Raw genomic sequence first — 20,192 nt, 5'->3', positions numbered from 1 at the left:
CCCTCCTTTCATTTAAATGTGAAGGATAGCAATGGCAATGTTCTCATTACCCAGTCTCCGTTTGGAAAATGTAATGAAAATGCAGGGGATCATGCCAAGGCCATCATTGACAACAAAGGAAAAATAATGATTCCTGCATCTGCAGGAGTCTGAATTAGTTATTACTTCCTTGTTTTGCAACTACCCCCTCCCTGGGGATTCTGAAATGATACATGCGTCAAGGACTCCTAAGTAGAGATAAGATGTCCTCTGTTGAAATGACATTTTCTTGCACAAAGACTCTTTAATCCATTTTTTCTTTCTCTTTATTTATTGACAGAACCATCAGATGCTGAGCCTGAGAAAGGGGTCTCACTGCCTACAGAAATAGCTGAAGCTCGCAAGTCACCTCTGGAGGATCAGCAGTCTGGAAGGGAAGACACAGGATTCCTGTGTTGGAAGAAAGGCTGTAACCAGGTCTTCAAGTCCTCCAATTCCCTCCAGGTGCACTTCAACGAGGTTCACAACAAAAGGCCTCAGCTGCCTGTCTCGGACCGGCATGTCTACAAGTACCGCTGCAACCAGTGCAGCCTGGCCTTCAAGACGGTGGAGAAACTGCAGCTGCACTCGCAGTACCACGTCATCAGAGCAGCCACCATGTGCTGCCTCTGTCAACGCAGCTTCAGGACCCTGCAGGCCTTGAAGAAACATTTGGAGACCAGCCACCTAGAGTTGAGTGAGGCTGACATCCAACAGCTCTACGGAGGCTTACTGATGAACGGAGACCTTATGGTCATGGGAGATCCATCACTTGGAGAGGACCACGGAGGACTGGGAGAAGATGACAAAGAGGGAGATGACAGTGACCAAGAGGAGAAGCAAAGCCCAACAGGCAGCGACTCTGGCTCATTGCTAGAAGATTTTGGATCAGAGCCCAAGCGTGCCCTGCCATTCAGGAAAGGTCCTAACTTTACTATGGAGAAGTTCCTGGACCCATCTCGTCCTTTCAAGTGCACGGTGTGCAAAGAGTCATTCACACAGAAGAACATCCTTCTGGTTCACTACAACTCTGTCTCACACCTGCACAAGGTCAAGCGGGCCCTACAGGAGTCCACCACTGGTCAACCAGAGCCTACCAGCAGCCCTGACAACAAACCATTCAAGTGCAACACTTGCAACGTTGCTTACAGCCAGAGCTCTACTCTAGAGATCCACATGCGCTCTGTCCTCCACCAGACCAAGGCCCGAGCAGCCAAGCTTGAAGCAGCAGGAGGAAACACCAGCTCCAGCAGTGGTTCTGGATTAAGTGGCGGTGGATCCTCCATCAGCACTTCAACTCCAAGCCCAAGCCCAGCTACTAACTCAACAACCAGCTCCAGCAACCACAGCTCTTCTGGGGCTCAGACTACCCAGAGTATTCTTGGAGGCAACCACATGAGCCAGTCTCACAGCATTGAAAGCCTTGGGAACTCCTCGATGACTTGTCATCCGTCACCGTCTGAAAACCATGAATCGAAAAAGAAGAAATTTGCAGACATGCTCTCTGCAAGGGGACAGCAGCAGCAGCAGCAGCAGCAGCAGCAGCAGCAGCAGCAGCTTCAACAGCAACAACAACAGCAGTTGGCTCAGGCCCAAGCCCAAGCCCAGGCCCAGCTCCAACAAGAGCTCCAGCAGCAAGCTGCCCTCATCCAGTCCCAGCTCTTCAACCCAGCACTTCTGCAGCACTTTCCCATGACAACTGATGCTCTTCACTCACTGCAGCAACAGCAGCTGCTCTTCCCTTTCTACATCCCTGGAGCAGAATTCCAACTGAACCCAGAGATGAACCTCAACAGTTCTGCACTTGGCCTGTCAAGCTCCACTGCCAACTCTCTGTTGGAGGACCTGAAGAACTCTGCCCAGCAGGCTCAGGCTCAGAGCTGCCTGCAACAGCAGCTGATGCACCACCACCTTCAGCAGCAGCACCAACAACAGCAGGCCCAAGCCCATTCTCAGGCCCAGGGCCAGATGGCTTTGCTTCAGCAGAGTGCCAATCTCCTTCACCAGGCTGAGAAAAAGCAGAAGGCCGCTGCCGCCCACAATGAGAAGCAAGAGAGAGAAAGGGAAATACAAAGAGAAAAAGACCTAAGAGAGAAAAATGAGGAACATGTCACAAAAGACAGCTCTGACAACAAGTCAAATGAAAAAAAGGAGATGCAACAGACTACAATGAACTCCAACCACGATCCTGGCTTTCCTCCACCAAGGATTGCATCAGATGCTCGTGGAAATGCCACTAAAGCTCTTCTGGAGAACTTTGGGTTTGAGCTAGTGATTCAATACAATGAAAACAAGCAGAAAGCTCAGAAGAAGCCAGCAGGGCCTGGACCAGCTGGAACAAGCACACCTGGTGGGATCACGAGAGTGGTGGGCCCCATCGAGGGATTGGAGAAGCTGGAATGTGAGGCCTGTGGAAAACTATTTTCAAACATACTGATTCTGAAGAGTCATCAAGAGCACATCCATCAGGCTTTCTTCCCATTCCGCTCCCTGGAGAGATTTGCCAAGGAATACAGAGAGCAGTATGACAAACTGTATCCACTCAGACCCCAGACACCAGAGGCTGCTCCTCCTGCTCCTCCACCTCCTCCTCCTCCTCCTCCACCTCCACCCCCTCCGCAGAGAGCCCCAACACCAAATATTCCTGTCTCTGCTCCATCCATCACACCCCCAACTGTGTCGACCCCACAGCCTCCTGTTCAAATGGCTCAAATTTCCATGCCAATGGATATGCCCCTCTTCTCACCACTCATGATGCAGTCAATGTCTCTACAGTCTATGCCATCTCAAATGCAATCCCAGATGTCATCTGTGGAGTCACAGTCACTGGCTAACGATCTGGCCCAGCTTTACCAACAGCAGCTTACACCAGCCATGCTACAGCAGCAGCAGAATAAGAGGCCCCGGACACGTATCACTGATGACCAGCTTAGGGTCCTTCGGCAGTACTTTGACATCAACAACTCCCCCAATGAGGAGCAGATTAAAGAGATGGCAGATAAGTCAGGGCTGCCCCAGAAAGTCATCAAACACTGGTTCCGCAACACCCTCTTCAAAGAGCGCCAGCGCAACAAAGACTCACCCTACAACTTCAACAACCCACCCATTACCACTCTGGAGGATACCAAAATTGACTCTAAACCCCCTTCCCCTGAGCCTCAAAGACAGGAGTGTTATGGGAGTAAAAGATCCTCAAGAACAAGGTTTACAGACTACCAATTGAGGGTGCTTCAGGACTTTTTTGATGCTAACGCCTACCCCAAAGATGATGAATTTGAACAGCTCTCCAACCTTCTGAGCCTCCCCACACGTGTCATTGTGGTGTGGTTCCAAAATGCTCGTCAGAAGGCACGCAAGAATTATGAAAACCAGGGGGATGGAAGCAAAGATGGTGAACGAAGAGAGCTGTCCAATGACCGTTACATTCGCACCACCAATCTGAACTACCAGTGCAAGAAATGCAGTCTGGTTTTCCAGCGTATATTTGACCTCATAAAGCACCAAAAGAAGCTGTGTTACAAAGATGAAGACGATGACGGGCAATACGACAGCCAAAACGAGGACTCTATGGATCTTTCTCATGAATACTACACCCCCTCTGGGTCCTCCTGTCACACCCCTATGCCTTCCTCCTCAAGCCTCTGCCCTCTCCCTCCCTCCACCTCAGCTTTCTCCCACCTCTCATCCTCTGAGAAGGAGGAAGCCTCACCAGCTAACACATCAAACTCTTATGATGAGAAGCCCAAACATTTGGCTGAAATGTCCTCAGATCCACGTGAGCACCAGACCACCATCAAACAGGAGACTGTGCATCAGCCCCAATCTGAGACTCAACATCAGAGAAGAGAAGCACGAGATGAGAAGCCACAAACAGCCCCAAAGACAAACAAGCATTCTTCTCCTTCCCTCTCTCAGCAGCAACGTGACTGTGGTCCCTCAGTCTCTCAGACAACCCAGGCTGAGAGAGCTTCTCAGAGCTCCCACATGGGCCCCAACCCTCACATGAGCTCTGCATCACAGCAACAGCTGGCACAGCAAATGATCCAATACCAGTGTGAGCAGTGCAAGCTTGGCTTCCCATCATTTGAGCACTGGCAGGAGCACCAGCAACTCCACTTCCTCTCTGTGCAAAACCAATTCATCCACCCTCAGTTCTTGGACCGCCCAATGGATATGCCCTTCATGTTGTTCGATCCAAGCAATCCCCTGTTGGCCAGTCAACTCCTCTCTGGGGCCATGCCACAGATCCCAAGCAGCTCTGCCACCTCTCCATCAACACCCACCTCCACCATGAACTCCCTGAAGAGGAAGTTGGAGGAGAAAGCAGGCACTAGCCCAGGAGAGAATGACAGCACCAACAGTGGGGAGGAGCCACAAAGAGACAAGCGCCTCAGGACTACCATCACACCTGAGCAGCTGGAGATCCTCTATCAGAAATACCTATTGGACTCAAACCCTACTCGAAAAATGCTTGACCACATTGCTCATGAGGTGGGACTGAAGAAGAGGGTAGTGCAAGTTTGGTTCCAAAATACCAGAGCCAGGGAAAGGAAGGGTCAGTTTCGGGCTGTAGGGCCTGCTCAAGCTCACCGGCGATGCCCTTTTTGTCGTGCTCTCTTCAAGGCGAAAACTGCACTAGAGGCACATATCCGTTCCCGCCATTGGCATGAAGCCAAACGTGCTGGTTACAACTTAGCTCTCGCTGGCATGTTTACTGAGGAAGGGATACAAATGAAGATGGATCCTCTGGATATCTCCAGCTATTCCCAGCTTGCACCTTCTAACAATGATGGACAATGCTCCTCTCTGTCACCAGTGAGCAAAAACATGGACTTGTCTCCAAGGGCCCTTTTGAGCCCTTCATCCATTAAAGTTGAAGGAGGAATGGAGGACTTTGAGAGTCCATCTATGTCCTCTGTCAACCTTAGCTTTGACCAGAACAAACTTGATAATGATGACTGTTCTTCAGTAAATACGGCCATCACAGATACCACCACTGGTGATGAGGCCAATGCTGACAATGACAGTGCTGATCAAAAGCATGGTCAAAATAGTGGTGATTACCTGTCTAAGTCTGTGGGTACAGCCCCCTCTCTTGAAAATGACGACCAGATGTCATCAGGGCTGGTGAGCCCTGCGACAAGCTATTATGCTAGAGACTATGAAAATGAGAATATAATCGACTACAGTGAGACCTCCAGTCTGGCTGATCCCTGTTCACCAAGCCCCGGAGCTTCCGGCAGCAGGAGCATCGACAGTGGAGACCGTCCTGGCCAAAAGCGCTTCCGAACTCAGATGACTAACCTCCAGCTGAAGCTACTCAAGTCCTGCTTCAATGACTACAGGACACCTACCATGCTGGAGTGTGAAGTACTTGGCAATGACATCGGACTTCCAAAAAGGGTGGTTCAGGTGTGGTTCCAGAATGCTCGCGCCAAGGAGAAAAAGGCTAAGCTCAGCATGGCTAAGCACTTCGGGATCAACCACACATCCTACGAGGGGCCGAAGACGGAGTGCACTTTGTGCAGTGTCAAGTACAGTGCCCGTCTCTCTGTGCGAGATCACATCTTCTCTGCGCAACACATCACCAAGGTAAAGGACACCATTGGGAGCCAACTGGACAAGGAGAAGGAGTACTTTGACCCAGCCACTGTTCGCCAGCTGATGGCCCAGCAGGAGATGGATCGCATCAAGAAAGCCAATGAGGTCCTGGGACTGGCACAGCAACAAGCCATGCAGCAGCAGGGGATCTTTGATAGCCCCGCCCTGCAGGGCCTGAACCTTCAGTCTGCCTATTCAAATCTGCAAGGGATGCCCCCTGGACTTCTGCCAGGTGTCGGAAGCACCTCCCTACCTGGCTTTAACTCATCAAACTCAGGTATGTCATCGCTTAGACGTCACATAGATCACTGTTTCATCAGAATTGTCTTAAACCAATGAAGCCCTCTTGGATCAAATTTAATATTTTGTAATATCCACAATTGAAAAGAAGTGCTGTACTAGTCTGAGGGTCTCATTCAAGTAAAACAATTAACTAGGTATTAACTGGGAAAACTAGTAATCACTTCTGGATTAAATAGGGCTCTGAATTTCTCCTACGTTTTCCAGTAGGCAACGTTTTGACCTTCAGATTAAATACCCTTGTCATCAATCAATCTGTCATCTGGAAATATTCACATTGGACTACATACTCTACATGTAATACAATGTAACAGTGTGAGGGCACCTTCCGTTTTAATCTGGATTTGCCAGGCACCTGTAAGCAGGTTATGTTTTACATCACGTTGTATTTCATAATGAGTCATTCTAGTAAAAGTCCTTCATTCCGTTCATTTGACAGTGTTGGCCTGCGTTATTGGAGAGACGCTACTACAACAAACAAATACAATATAAAATCAGAATGAACATCTCCAGACATCTGCTGTCAACTTCATGAGCTACTTGAACTGTTACCATTCAGTTAGAGAACATTAAACAAGTCCTCAAATGAATAATAATAGCTCACTTCCTTCTCAAACCTCTTTGACCTTGGGAACATTAGTAGTACTTGACCTTATTATCATTTAAATTACATGTTTTGATGAAGATTTCCTAAGTTTGTTTAAAGGTCAGTGTCATACTTTATGTAAAGAAACCATTTGCACATGTTTGAAGTAGTAGACACTAGAGTCTGTATTATCTTAAGATGTAACTAAATCCTCAGTTTGTCTGTTGTTTTCTTTATTATTGCCCAGCTGCTTCTTGATTGATTAACTCTAGTAAATATTGTGATTGAGACCTCTTCTTATGGGCCTTCCTGGAAAGGCTGAGTTTCTGATTGGCTAACGTTGAGTCATCAAAAGCAATCTAAGGAATTACCTCTGGTGAAAAACATTTCTCTTCAAGAAGGGCTCAGTTATTAATGCACTGAGCTCCAATAATTAGTGCGTACAGTAGCTCTCTAGAACACCTTACTTAGAAAAACACATACATGCATCTATGAATAACTAATGTCTTGAATCCCCCTCTAACTCTGAATTCTCCCATTTCTCTGTTTCAAATCCTCTAGCTTTAACTCCTCCCAAACCTCCAAACCTCCTGAACATGCCTGGCGCCAGTGTTCCTTCACCCAGCCTCCCTACGTCAGGATTACCCAACAAGCCTCCCTCCTCCTCCTCCTTGGCATCACCCAGCCCAGCACAGGCCAACACATCTGTCGCCCACTCCAGCCCTACTTCCACCTCCACCTCCACCACCAAAACAACCCAGTCAGGCTCCCGCCCTGAACACCCCAAAGAGCGTAATGCTGAGAGGTCAAGAGAGAAGGAGAAGCCCCACCACAAGGAGAAGACAGAGAAGCCCTCAACTCCATCCTCCACTGGAGGCACCCCAGCCCCATCCACCTCTGCTGCCAGCGCCAAGAAAGAAAAACAAGATGCAGCTGTGCCCGCCACCTCCATGCCCACGCCGGGTATGGAGTATGTGGTGGACCCAGCCCAGCTCCAGGCCCTGCAGGCTGCCTTGGCATCGGACCCTACAGCTCTACTGACTAGTCAGTTCCTGCCCTACTTCATGCCTGGATTTTCCCCGTATTACGCCCCGCAGATACCTGGGACTCTCCAAGGCGGCTATCTGCAGCCAATGTACGGCATGGAAAGCATGTTCCCCTACAACCCAACATTGTCCCAAGCGCTGATGGGCCTGTCCCCAGGGTCCCTGCTTCAGCACTACCAGCAATATCAGCAGAGCCTGCAGGAGGCGCTACAGCAGCAGCAGCAGCAGCTTCAGCAGATCCAGCAACCCAAAGCGAGCCAAACTCCAGTACCTCCTCAACCTTCGGGGGACCGCAAAGAATCTGCCAAAGATCCAACGAAAACAGAGGAGCAGAAAGGCAACCCCCACAGAGAGATCTCTTCCTCCTTCTCCTCTCACAATAACCTACCCTCCAAGCAGAACGAGATGGATGGCAAAGTCGCAGACCCCCTTCTAGACCAATACATCGTCCCCAAGGTGCAGTACAGGCTGGCGTGTCGCAAATGTCAAGCAGTCTTCAGCAAGGAAGAAGCGGCCGTCAATCACCTGAAGTCTATCTGCTTTTTCGGTCAGTCTGTGGCAAACTTGCAAGAGGTGTTGCTGCGTGTCCCCATTGGCGCAGGTGCAAGGGTGGGCAGCCTCTACGACTGCCTGGCCTGCGACACCACGTTGGATGGGGACAAAGCGCTTAGTCAACACCTGGATTCGGCTTTGCACAAACACAGAACAATCAAGCGATCAGCCAGAAATGCCAAAGAGCACGCTACTAGTTTATTACCTCACTCTTCAGCCTGCTTCCCCGATCCTAACACCGCATCTACCTCGCAGTCTGCCACTCATCTCATCAGCACCCCCCCTCCCCCGCCAACGACATCAGCCACCATGCCGTCCTCCTCTGTCTCTTCATCCTTGTGCTCCTCCTCTGCCACCCCACTCAACACCACAGCTGCCGGCAAACCCTGGCCCCAGGCCCCTTTCTCCAGAGCTTTAGCTGGGAAGCCCATTGCCACTCCTCCTTCTTCTTCTTCTTTTCCTCCAGTATCCTCACCTTCAACGGTTACCTCAAGTTCATTGAGCACCTCAGGAGTTCAGACCTCGATACCAACAGACGTCTTTACCGACGAGTCTGACTCTGACAGCAGTCAGAAGTCAGCAAACAGGCTGGGCAGGACGGCAGAGGTGCCGCAACAGCCCGGCTGTCTCAAAGACAGTAGTAGTTGTAGTAGTAATCTTGCTAGTGTAGGAACGGACTCCATCAGATTGTAAAAGAGCTTTCGGTGATGGACAATATTTAAAAAACGCAAAAGACACAAAAAAAACACAAATGGGAAAAACAAACAAAAAAGCAGCGATGTTAAAATACGTTTAAAAGTATACAAAACAATTTCAGAAAAAGATGTGTAAAGACAAACTGCAATTCCAAAGCTTGTAACCAAAAATTTAAATGTTAGTGGATTGTTTTCCCATATCAACATGCTGGTTTTCATTTCTTTCAACTGAAATATATACATTTATATGTATAAGAATAGAAAGATCACTGCAATTAAGTTTTGGGTAATGATAGAGGAATGCTGTATAGCAATGGACTGCCTCAAAGTTGTTAAATGGCCCAAGAACCCTTTTGACAAAGTCAACAAGCTGTCCCTTGTTTGTGTAATTATTTCCACTTAATAGCACAGTCACAAAAAGCCAGTATGTACTGTATGGGAGAATAGTCTAACAGTTTTCTGCTATCAAAGCATTCAAATACCAATGGCTTGCAAAAGTAAAAAGAATAATGTAATGTCTATTTTATTCTCAGGTCAACAGCTCACAGACGTTTTTCTGTTACAGAAATTCATTGTTTTACACCTTTCGTTCCAAACAGGAGAAACATTATTATTATTTTTTTTTCCAGAAATTGATTTTAATGACAGAAAGTTTTAAAATGAGTGAAAATATCATAAAGGCATAGCTTTCTGGGCATTTAAAAGGGTAGCTGATCTGCTGATTTTAAACATTTGAAATACTCTTAAAGGGGGAAATTTGCAATCTGGAGAGCATTGGAGACATGTTGATGGGGGATAAAAAAAAAAAGATTTTTTTGATAAAAAAAAACTTTCTGTATTTATGATAGATATGAAAATTTTTGGTGTTAAGTAGATTGTTGCATTGGAAATGAATTTAAACAGTATGGTAGATTGAAAAAAAACTTTGTACATTTAGCTTTTGTATCGTCCAACTTTAAGGCGCTTCATTTGATGTTGTCTTGGTCATTCCGATAGACTAGATTATGGAGCAGTAATTTACCTGAACTTTATTTCTGTCTTATTCTCGGCTTCTTGGCTAACGTTCACCCAACTGCCACTCTCCCACTAGGCAGGATCCTCTCTTTCAAAATGTTTTTTCTCTCTGTTTTGGTTGGTATGGTTCTAACCAAAAAAGAAAAAAAGACCTGGGGTGAAATGTTAAACAATATTTACTTCTATTTCTGTTACCTTTGTGCACTTAACACTGTCTGACTCATAATTCTCACTTGACTTGTTCCTCTCTCTCCTCACTTTGTTTTTCTCCTCCCCTGCATCTGTAGATATGAAGATAGTTACTCCTCCTCGTGCACTACGAAGCAGGCCTTTTGTTCTTCATGTAGTGTGGCTACAGTCTTTTTTCGGCTTTATTTTCATTTAGACTTTACGTTGTTGTTGTCATAGATGAAGAAAATGAAAAAATAATAATAATAATAATTTCCACGCTTTAAAACAAAAAGAAAATCCAAAGACTAAACACTTTCACCATTGGTGCATAAAGATGAGAAAAGAGGCTTCTTTATACTTGAGAATTTGTTGCTGTTTTTAGAGGAAAGAAAACAAAGTTTTAAAATAAAGGAGTACGCATCAGAGTTGCCGTTTTTGCTTCTTTGCAAGCAGACAGGTGGCTTTTTTACGTAAAATACCAAGAATACCAAAAACCAAAAAAGGAACCTTGTCCTTGCATTGTGGAGTAGCAGTGTTACAGAGCCATTGCAGTTGTAAGATAGAGGTTATAAGTCTTCGTTTGAACTTTTCTGTTACTCACAAAAAGTTTTTTTTTTTTTTTAAGAAAATGTATAAGGTCTGGTCTTCAAGGACATACGTTTTGCTGCTAATGTAGAATTTTGAAAAAAGAATACCTAGCTAGATGCATGCTCATTTTGGTTTTTGGCTAAGCTTTAACTAAAACAACAATAAACCATTTTCCTGCCTCTGCGACATCTTTTTTTTTTCTTCTTGCAAAAACGGAACTTTGAAGACTGTGAATATATGTTCCAAAGGACATTTCTGCCGATTTTCTTTTTGAACAGACCAAGGTTTAAAGCCAATGATATATAACATTAGTAAAGAACAGTGCATTCCAAATATCACATCAACGTTTTTGTAGTTTTTTTCTTAAGCAAGGACGGATTTCATTTTAATCATTTGAATCATTATAATATATTTTTCTCATTTCTAAGGTGACTGTAAGCTGTTGTGTAAAGTTACATTCTGTTTGCTAAACAAAATTACCTAGATCTGTCATTTTGTGTCTGGCATGGAAAGTTGATAAGAACCCCTCCTTCCAGTTAAGTTTGTTACTCAACTTGATCAGCAAGTAATAGTGGTTACCAATACATGTATATGATACATCTGGTACTGATGCGTCTCCTAGGTTACATCATCATGCCTCTCAACTTACAAGTCTCAGAAGGAAATAATGGCTGTTTTGATAAGTCTGGAGTGCTGGCCCAACTTTCTGGCACATCCAATTGTGACTTGGCCCAGGTGTCTGCAGGGCTTTAAACCATTTTCACGCACGATGTTGATTACAGGTTTCTAAGGGACGTCTTCATTCCAAAGCGTTATAAGTCTGGAAAAAGCAGGAGTTTTTTTGACGATGTCCCTTGTGTTCAGATACTGCAGTTAAGAGGTATGTCATGCCTTCATGTCCAAAGAGCTCACTCGCTCCATCTTATTGCAGTTGAAATGGATGTGCTTAATTATCCACACTCTCTCATAGATGAACAACTTTTATTTAATTCCTTTACACCAAAACCAAGGCATATTTAAATTTGTGAATAACTGGTTTTCGGCCACTAGTGTATAGCAAGTGTATTTGCCATAATTCATACAAAGCTGCAATCTAGGAAGTGTGTTAAAAGTGTTACGTCTTGCAGAGCAATGTGATTTGGTGTTAATACTTCCTTACGCATGCTGTTGAAATTGGGTTGATTTGGTCTGCAAGCTTGCCACTCCTCTAATCATGTTCTCTAGAATATTGTTCATATGATTCTTTTTGAGAATTCTAATGTTGTACAGTTTATTCTTGAATGCGTTTGCTTTATTTTGGTTTTCAGATGTCAGACATGTACTATTATTTTCTTATAACTATTTTATGTTATTTTAGTTTCTGTATATTACTTTTCCTCATATAAATTAACACTAGCTTTAATTTCAATTGCTGAATTTTAAAAAACAACTTTATTCTATGACCTGGCCACTTTATGGTGTAATAATGTTCTTATATTTGTTTGTCTTTTTTGACACTGTTTGATCTCTTATTTCCAAAGTGTAATCTTTGTTTTGGGCTCTTTCGTGGAAGACGGTCATGGTCTTCTTCACAACAGATTCAGCCAGCATGGACTGTGTGTGTGAGTTTGTATGTGTGCGTATGAGTGTGTTTCATAAGAGCCAGCATCAGTTTTGAGTTTTTATACATTTTATTTTATACTGTACCTTTATTTACGCACCAAAACGTACTGAACCGAAAGCTGGATTATGAATAAAGTGGTGAAGTTTTAGAAAATTTGAATTTTAAAGGTAACAATAATCAAAAAGAGGAGAACGATGATACCGAAGCACTGAGCAGTTTTTATTTTGATTGAATATATGAATGTGGCCAAAGCTTTATGCAGTTAAAAACAAAAATAAAAATTACAATTTGTGCCCCAGATAAGTGTATATTTTATTGTGGCACAAAACAATAGATAACTGAGATCCTTTGACTCACATTGGAATACTTGATTTTCATGGACAATTACAAAGAAATAAAAAGACAAGGTTTTGCTGTAGAGGTCATCTTTTGCCCACTGTGAAAATGAACATGTATACAGATATAGATATATTTAAAACAAGACATCAACTTTTTTGTTTGAAATGATAAAGAAGGAATGAAAAGAAGAAATGAACTCTGGGAAACTTTGGAGATCTTGCTGAGAGGACAGGGGAGGCTGTGGGCACACCAAAACTGGGCATGGGAGCCAAAGGCAGGCTCAAGGCGGCTTTAATATCACAACCATATTTGCTTACATCTCTGAGATGGGAATGGACTCTGGAACCAGTGGACATGTGACACAGAGAGGAAAGACATTAGATAAAGAAGCTGAACTATAGTGGCTCCGGCTGCTTCCTTGCTCTGTCTGTCTCTCTCTCTTCTCCAGCTCTGCCTCGGCTTCTGCTCTTTTAAGGACATGTTTCCGCACTTCTGGACGGGATGGACAGAGATGCTCGCTTCATTTCTCCCGGTTCATGTTGTTGCTACCTGTTTCATTTCCTCCTGCTTGTCTCGCTGATGGACAAGTATAAGCTCTCCAGTCAGATGGCGGCTCGCCACTCTCTCTGTTCATCACACCAACCAAAAAGAGAAATGAGCCAGAGAGAAAGGGGAAGGGTTTTCTAGGCTGTCATTCCTAAAGAGGCAGATACACACAAAAAAAGCGAATCAACCAAAATTAACAACCAAACTTACAAACAACCAAACAAAACCGTTTGCTCCAACTTCAAAGATGAACTGTTACTTGGAGCTCTCTCTGTTCCTTTTGTGACTCCTGGTGCCACAATGTTTTTTTAATGCTTTTTCTTTTTCTTTCCTTGAATTATTCCTCCTCCGAGCCTCACAAGCATGGCTCCGTGGCTCCGTGGCTCCAGGCAGCCCACTGAGGGTAGAAAAAACAGCCTTGCAATGTACAAAAAAGAGCAAGTTAAACCAAAAATGTTGTTCTTGATGTCTTTTCTATACTGTAGTCTTGTTAGCTTTTTTGTTACTGTAATTATATGATGAAGATTTCCAAACTGTACCAAATTACATGGAAACTAACATACATAAAACCACATGGAACTTCAGACTTTTAAAGAAACTTTTGTCACAAAAACCTTGTTGTCCTAGTTAAGTTGATTGTAGATGGTAATTGAATATACTCCTTTGAAAATATTTCATCAAGTATGTTTCTTGCTCATTGTGATACATTAAAAAAGGATGAGCATAAAATGCATTACTTGTGTACCTCATCCTTGTGTGTTTTGTTTGAATTCGGTTGTATTGTATGAATGAAAAGTGCAGATGAGTGCAAAAGTCGAGTGTTACATACAGAGAGAGAATGTTGAACACTAAATAGCGGTTTGTACATTTAGCTCAAATCAGAATGCCTTTCCTGCCATGAATGATTTGTATACGTTAACACTACTATAGCTGCACTCTCTGTGCCAACCATGAACATTTGATTCTTTATGCTTTCTTCTGTATTTACAGTGTAGAGTTGAAATACAGCAACCTTACACAGCCATAGCGTAGCAGTATTCTCCATAATATCTATTATTATCAAACCTTATCCTTCACATTTGTATCTTATTAAGGGTAATAATGATCTTAAAACATCATTTGCATCGTCATTGTTTTAATTAATGCATAAAAAGTGTGATCTTGTCAGATCTCTTGAGCCTCTTCTTAATCTTCCATGCCCTGAGATGTGTCATCCTTCATATTTAGATCCCTGGTAGGGACGCTCTCTGGACATGATTAATTAAAACATATTAAGGAACGAATGCAGGATCTCACTTAATTAGAAGTGGCTGTTTGTGACTAATTCAAGTTGATTAAGGCTGAGAAAAATTATACCTCCAAGTGAAGTATGTTATGAACAGCAGTACTTTTTAATTCCTTTTGACTGATGTTGGAACTCAAGTGCATTGTGTATTAGTACTGGGCACTCATTTGAAAATTAAGTCATTGAGAAGCTTGGATTTCTAATTATTAGTGCTTGTGTGTGCTGTTTGCAGCTCTCAGCCTTGAGAATGTGCTACAAGTGTCTGTGTGTGTCATTGTTTTGCATGTGTTTGGATGACTATTGGAATGAGGATGTGAGAATGAAAGGCAAATTATCTTGTACCTGATCACACATGGCACAACAAGCCCAGAGCCAGATCACACATGGCACAACGAGACCAGAGCCAGATCACACATGGCACAATGAGACCAGAGCCAGATCACACATGGCACAACGAGACCAGAGCCATGTATTTAGAGAGTTGGGCCAATGAGGTTTCAGCATTATGATGCATTTACATGACACTACCTCATTCTATGGTAGCTATGTTAGCTCCCCATTAACATTACATTGGGAATATTTAAACCATAGAATAAGAATGATACATTTCATTAGTAATTTAGTATGATCTCTATGATTTAAACAATGCTATGTAACTGAATGTCTAGAATTAGAACAATATTCAACATTGTAAAGTTGTCCTAACTTTGTGACTCTGAAAGAGAGGGCTTTCAGAGGGCTGCTGGGACAGGCTGTTCAATGATTTCTAATGAGCAACCTGGAGGCCAAGAGACGACTCACTCTGATCCAAGTAGATGTAGTAACTCCTGTAGCCAACCATAGCCAGGAACCTGCTACCACATACAGTTGAAGTCGGAAGTTTACATACACTTAGGTTGGAGTCATTAAAACTCGTTTTTCAACCACTCCACAAATGTCTTGTTAACAAACTATAGTTTTGGCAAGTCGGTTAGGACATCTACTTTGTGCATGACACAAGGAATTTTTCTAACAATTCTTTACAGACTGATTATTTCACTTATAATTCACTGCATCACAATTCCAGTGGGTCAGAAGTTTACATACACTAAGTTGACTGTGCCTTTAAACAGCTTGGAAAATTCCAGAAAATGATGTCATGGCTTTAGAAGCTTCTGATTGGAGGTGTACCTGTGGATGTATTTCAAGGCCTACCTTCAAACTCAGTGCCTCTTTGCTTGACATCATGGGAAAATCAGAAGAAATCAGCCAAGACCTCAGAAAAACAATTGTAGACCTCCACAAGTCTGGTTCATCCTTGGGAGCGATTTCCAAACGCCTGAATGTACCACATTCATCTGTACAAACAATAGTACGCAAGTATAAACACCATGGACCACACAGCCGCCATACCGCTCAGGAAGGAGACGCGTTCTGTCTCCTAGAGATGAACGTACTTTGGTGCGAAAAGTGCAAATCAATCCCAGAACAACAGCAAAGGACCTTGTGAAGATGCTGGAGGAAACATGTACAAAAGTATCTTTATCCACAGTAAAAACGAGTCCTATATCGACATAACTTGAAAGGCCGCTCAGCAAGGAAGAAGCCACTGCTCCAAAACCGCCATTAAAAAGCCAGACTACGGTTTGCAACTGCACACGGGGATAAAGATCGTACTTTTTGGAGAAATGTCCTCTGGTCTGATGAAACAAAAATAGAACTGTTTGGCCATCATGGCCATTGTTATGTTTGGAGGAAAAAGGGGGAGGCTTGCAAGCCAAAGAACAACATCCCAAACGTGAAGCACGGGAGTGGCAGCATCATGTTGTGGGGGTGCTTTGCTGCAGGAGGGACTGGTGCACCTCACAAAATAGATGTATCACGAGGAAGGAAAATGATGTGGATATATTGAAGCAACATCTCAAGACATCAGTCAGGAAGTTAAAGCTTGGTCGCAAATGGGTCTTCCAAATGAACAATGACCCCAAGCATACTTCCAAAGTTGTGGCAAAATGGCTTAAGGACAACAAAGTCAAGGTATTGGAGTGGCCATCACAAAGCACTGACCTCAATTCTATAGAAAATTTGTGGGCAGAACTAAAAAAAGCGTGTGTGAACAAGGAGGCCTTACAAACCTGACTCAGTTACATCAGCTCTGTCAGGAGGAATGGGCCAAAATTCACCCAACTTATTGTGGGAAACTTGTGGAAGGCTACCCGAAACGTTTGACACAAGTTAAACAATTTAAAGGCAATGCTACCAAATACTAATTGAGTGTATGTAAACTTCTGAACCACTGGGAATGTGATGAAAAAAAATAAAAGTTGAAATAAATAATTCTCTCTGCTATTATTCTGACATTTCACATTCTTAGAATAAAGTGGTGATCCTAACTGACCTAAGACAGGGCATTTTTACTAGGATTACATGACAGGAATTGTGAAAAAGTTAAATGTATTTGGCTAAGGTGTATGTAAACTTCCGACTTCAACTGTATATCTCAACTGTACAGCATGACATCAGACTTATGAATGTAACATTGATTTAGTGTTAGAGTAGGTATCATATTCACAGTGTTATCCTTTGTAGTTTTTGGCATGCAGTAGGCCCCAAGCTGTTCCCTTACTTTATGCACAGGAGTCACATAGGTTAGTGGGCCATTACAATTCACCCTACAATATTAACAGTTAAGGGCCTTTTGCATCAGTAACACATTTCCAATGGATTCTTTGTATTTTTCTTGTCTTTGCAAGGTTTGCATGCACAAACGTGACACGGTTGTACCATATTGGTTTGATTGTAATGCTGGAGGACTTTATGAAATTAGATGCTTTTTGTGAGAAACCAAACTGAAATAACAAGGGAGGACCTTGATAGTGGGGCCCCCTCCTAGCCAGCCCCAGTCAGGAACGGTGTGACACACGAGGGCATGCGCTCCCCTTTGGAAGTTTCCTTTAATAAAGGAGTACGCTATTATTGCCTTGTGACCTTTAGTGAGCTCCAGTCTTAGAAGATTTGATTGAATTGCTGTCTGTTTTACTATAAATAGGGATGAAGAGGGTGGGCGGAGTCATTGAGAGCCTTACTGAATTCTTGAAAGTTTCTTAAGGATTTTCATTGGAATATGATTTGAGTATTGAACTGAATATTATAAAAGAGAAGTGTGCTGTGAACGTGTGTGTTCATACCACATGCATGCTGAATTAACTACGGTGCATGATGGGGTTCTAGGAAAGCGGGTAAAGGGTTTCTGAGAAGCCCCAGAGAGAGAGAGTTGGAGGCAGGGGCCATCCTGTCTAGAGCAAGGAGCCTGATTCATCGGCCATGCTGAGCCAATTAACACGCAAGGGTACATCCCGAATGAATTAAAAGCACCTTAATCGGATCAGAGTGAAAAGCCAGGCCGCTTCCTCCCCAGCCCTGGACCAGATGGCACCCACACTCACATGTAGCATTGTAACAGCCCAAGTTGCAAGAGTGTGAAATTGGGTTAGCGCCTGAGTCTAACACTGGCCATGGGCAAGGTGAGCTCCCAATCTTATACTCCCCTGGCCTGGAGGAACAGGCCCCACGTTACAAAATGTAGGGACCCAATAGTTAATTATCATGCCAACTGCTCCTCACATAGCCTGTCAGGCCACAGTGAGTAGAGGGGGTCTGTATGTAGACCTCGATCTGAGTGACAGCTCCACAGGATCCTGTCTGCCGCTCCTCTCTCTCTCTACCCCTGTCTGCCCTGTACATATCCCAGATAAGGCCCCTGATGTATCAGAGCTCACTCCCACTCAGGCCCTACAGGCAGATTAGAGCTCTGCTGGATAGAATATCTGTCGCTCTGTATGACTGGATGGCTCTAGCTGGGTGGTGATGCCATGTAGAGGGTTGAGGCCTGGTCCCACTCATGTCTCTGTGGGGTTTCTTAAGCTCTTTAGGATCTGCTTTCAACATTTGCAGTGAATCAAGGGTACGAAGGTTGGACAACTGAAGTCAAAGTGACTACAAAAGGCATGGTTGTACGTAGCATTTCTATGTAACCACGGACATTGTTTAAATGAAAAACATGGCTCTTAAATGGTTGTTTGGTTTGAAGTTGGCACAGGCCCTGGAGACCACAAAGGTAGAAAATGAGGAGCAGAAGATAGAAGGGAAATCACGCTACCAAACATTCCAGCATGGCTTTTAATCCTACGCTGGGCTGTTCAGGGCATCCTATTGCCAACCAACCCATCCGACTGTGGTGTTTCACCTCTGTCACATTAACACAAAGTCCTAAAGACTCCAAACCCATAATGAGATGCCATGAAACCACCATTTCCCCCAGGCGCGTGCACACACACACACACACACACAGTATTTAAAGTAATGCAGTGTAATGATTTGTTGAGAATTGGAACAAATAGTTCTGGATCCTTTGCCAGGACTGTCACTGCTATCAAACCTTTTGAGGTTTTGGGAACATGTTACATTTGGAATTGTAGGTAAACTGTTCTGAACTGTATCAAAGGAACAAATTATAGTATAGCTAAGCAGGGCTGCTTTACACATGAGCAGGTTTCTCTGCTGTTGAGGGCTAACCTCTGACAGCCAGTCTGGGACAATAACAGGGCACACCATGAGGCTAAGGATTCTTCTCATTGCCAGGCCTAAAAACCACAGGACTACCACATCCTACATCCACATCCTAGCCCAGTGAGCTCTCCCCCTTTTCTCCCCACCTCCCCTGGATCTCCATCCATGCAGTGCCACAATGTCTTCCTCCCCTATCAATGTCAAAGCCAAATCACGCAAGAGCCGCGAGGACAGGTCAAACTAATTCAATCTCATCTGTCAGGAGAAATGATGGGTGAGGGGGATCCAAGGGAAGGCAAACGGGATAAAACATTTAAAACGCAAAGACGGGTTCCTTTTTTAAATTGAAGACGGCTGGGTGAGGCCTTGTTTTAAAGCAGGCATCCCTCCCACCTCCAGGGAATCTGATGGGATAGACGGGAATGTCAGAGGACTCTGTCATGTGACCTACAGACACACAGGTCTGTGGGAGGGGCTCTGAGGGTCAGTGCTGGCAATGCTGACCTCTTACTGGACACTGCTTATGGATAGAGTTATACAGTATTTGTAAATGTATCAGACTATTACATGCCATTATTAAACACTGTTTTAGTACAGTCAAAATTCTGTTTATCCTGTGTTTTATATCATGTTGTACAACAGCTGATGAAACTAACACTGTAAAAGTGTAAAGAAAAATGTAATCAGTGTTATTTTCTGATAGTTGCTGGTTGAAATAATGCAATCTACACAGGACCTTCTAATCAGTAGATTTGCATGGGTGGGAGTTTCAGCTTTCCATGGTGACATCACCATGCGGTAAATTGGTTAATTGACCAATAACAAAGAGAGTTCCAAACTTCTCGTTCCAAACCTCTAGTTTTGAGTTTTCCCCTCCCCACTCAGACCATTCTCAGACAGTCCTAGCAAAATTGTTACTTGAGAAATTGTTTTTTGCATAGACATTTAACCATATCAGTCTACTACCCCCCATCCTGTGCAGGACAAACTAGTGGCCCTTAGCCCCCCACCAGCCTGGAAGCCATGGGGGAGGTGTGGAGTGTGCCTTGGCAGGCACTGGGTCTTGCTGGAGTATTTCCCATCTCTTGGACACAGGATCAGGTGTCGCCTTTTTCACAGCACCTTCTGGTTCTGCTTAACAGGAAATGAGGTCCATCAGAAGAACTCTGACCAAAACTGAGCCTGAATCAGGCCTGACAGGCAGAAATATTAGCCTGTGACGGCAGCCAATAATTGAGTGATCGGCTCACCCCTCAATCGTAATGAGGAGAATATGTGCTGGGAATGTGTTTGTCCTTCT

The 20,192-nt window shown here is 44.1% G+C and overlaps 1 protein-coding gene across 4 annotated transcripts in view; it reads left to right on the top strand.

The window, feature by feature from the left end:
• Positions 1-13,786, top strand: part of LOC139385255 (zinc finger homeobox protein 3-like) — a 181,327-nt gene extending 167,541 nt beyond the window's left edge. For all 4 annotated transcript variants that reach the window (XM_071130417.1, XM_071130416.1, XM_071130415.1 and 1 more), the window contains 2 exons: positions 320-5,896; positions 7,067-13,786. In XM_071130417.1, the coding sequence (XP_070986518.1) occupies positions 320-5,896; positions 7,067-8,796 (7,307 nt within the window). In that variant the 3' untranslated portion in view covers positions 8,797-13,786. The remainder of the gene's footprint in view (positions 1-319; positions 5,897-7,066) is intronic.
• The last annotated feature ends 6,406 nt before the right edge of the window (positions 13,787-20,192 follow it).

Source organism: Oncorhynchus clarkii, chromosome 26 (assembly GCF_045791955.1).
Source record: "Oncorhynchus clarkii lewisi isolate Uvic-CL-2024 chromosome 26, UVic_Ocla_1.0, whole genome shotgun sequence".
Lineage (NCBI taxonomy): Eukaryota > Metazoa > Chordata > Actinopteri > Salmoniformes > Salmonidae > Oncorhynchus > Oncorhynchus clarkii.
Note: the sequence above shows the minus strand (reverse complement) of the source record. Positions and strands in the feature narration are given on the sequence as shown.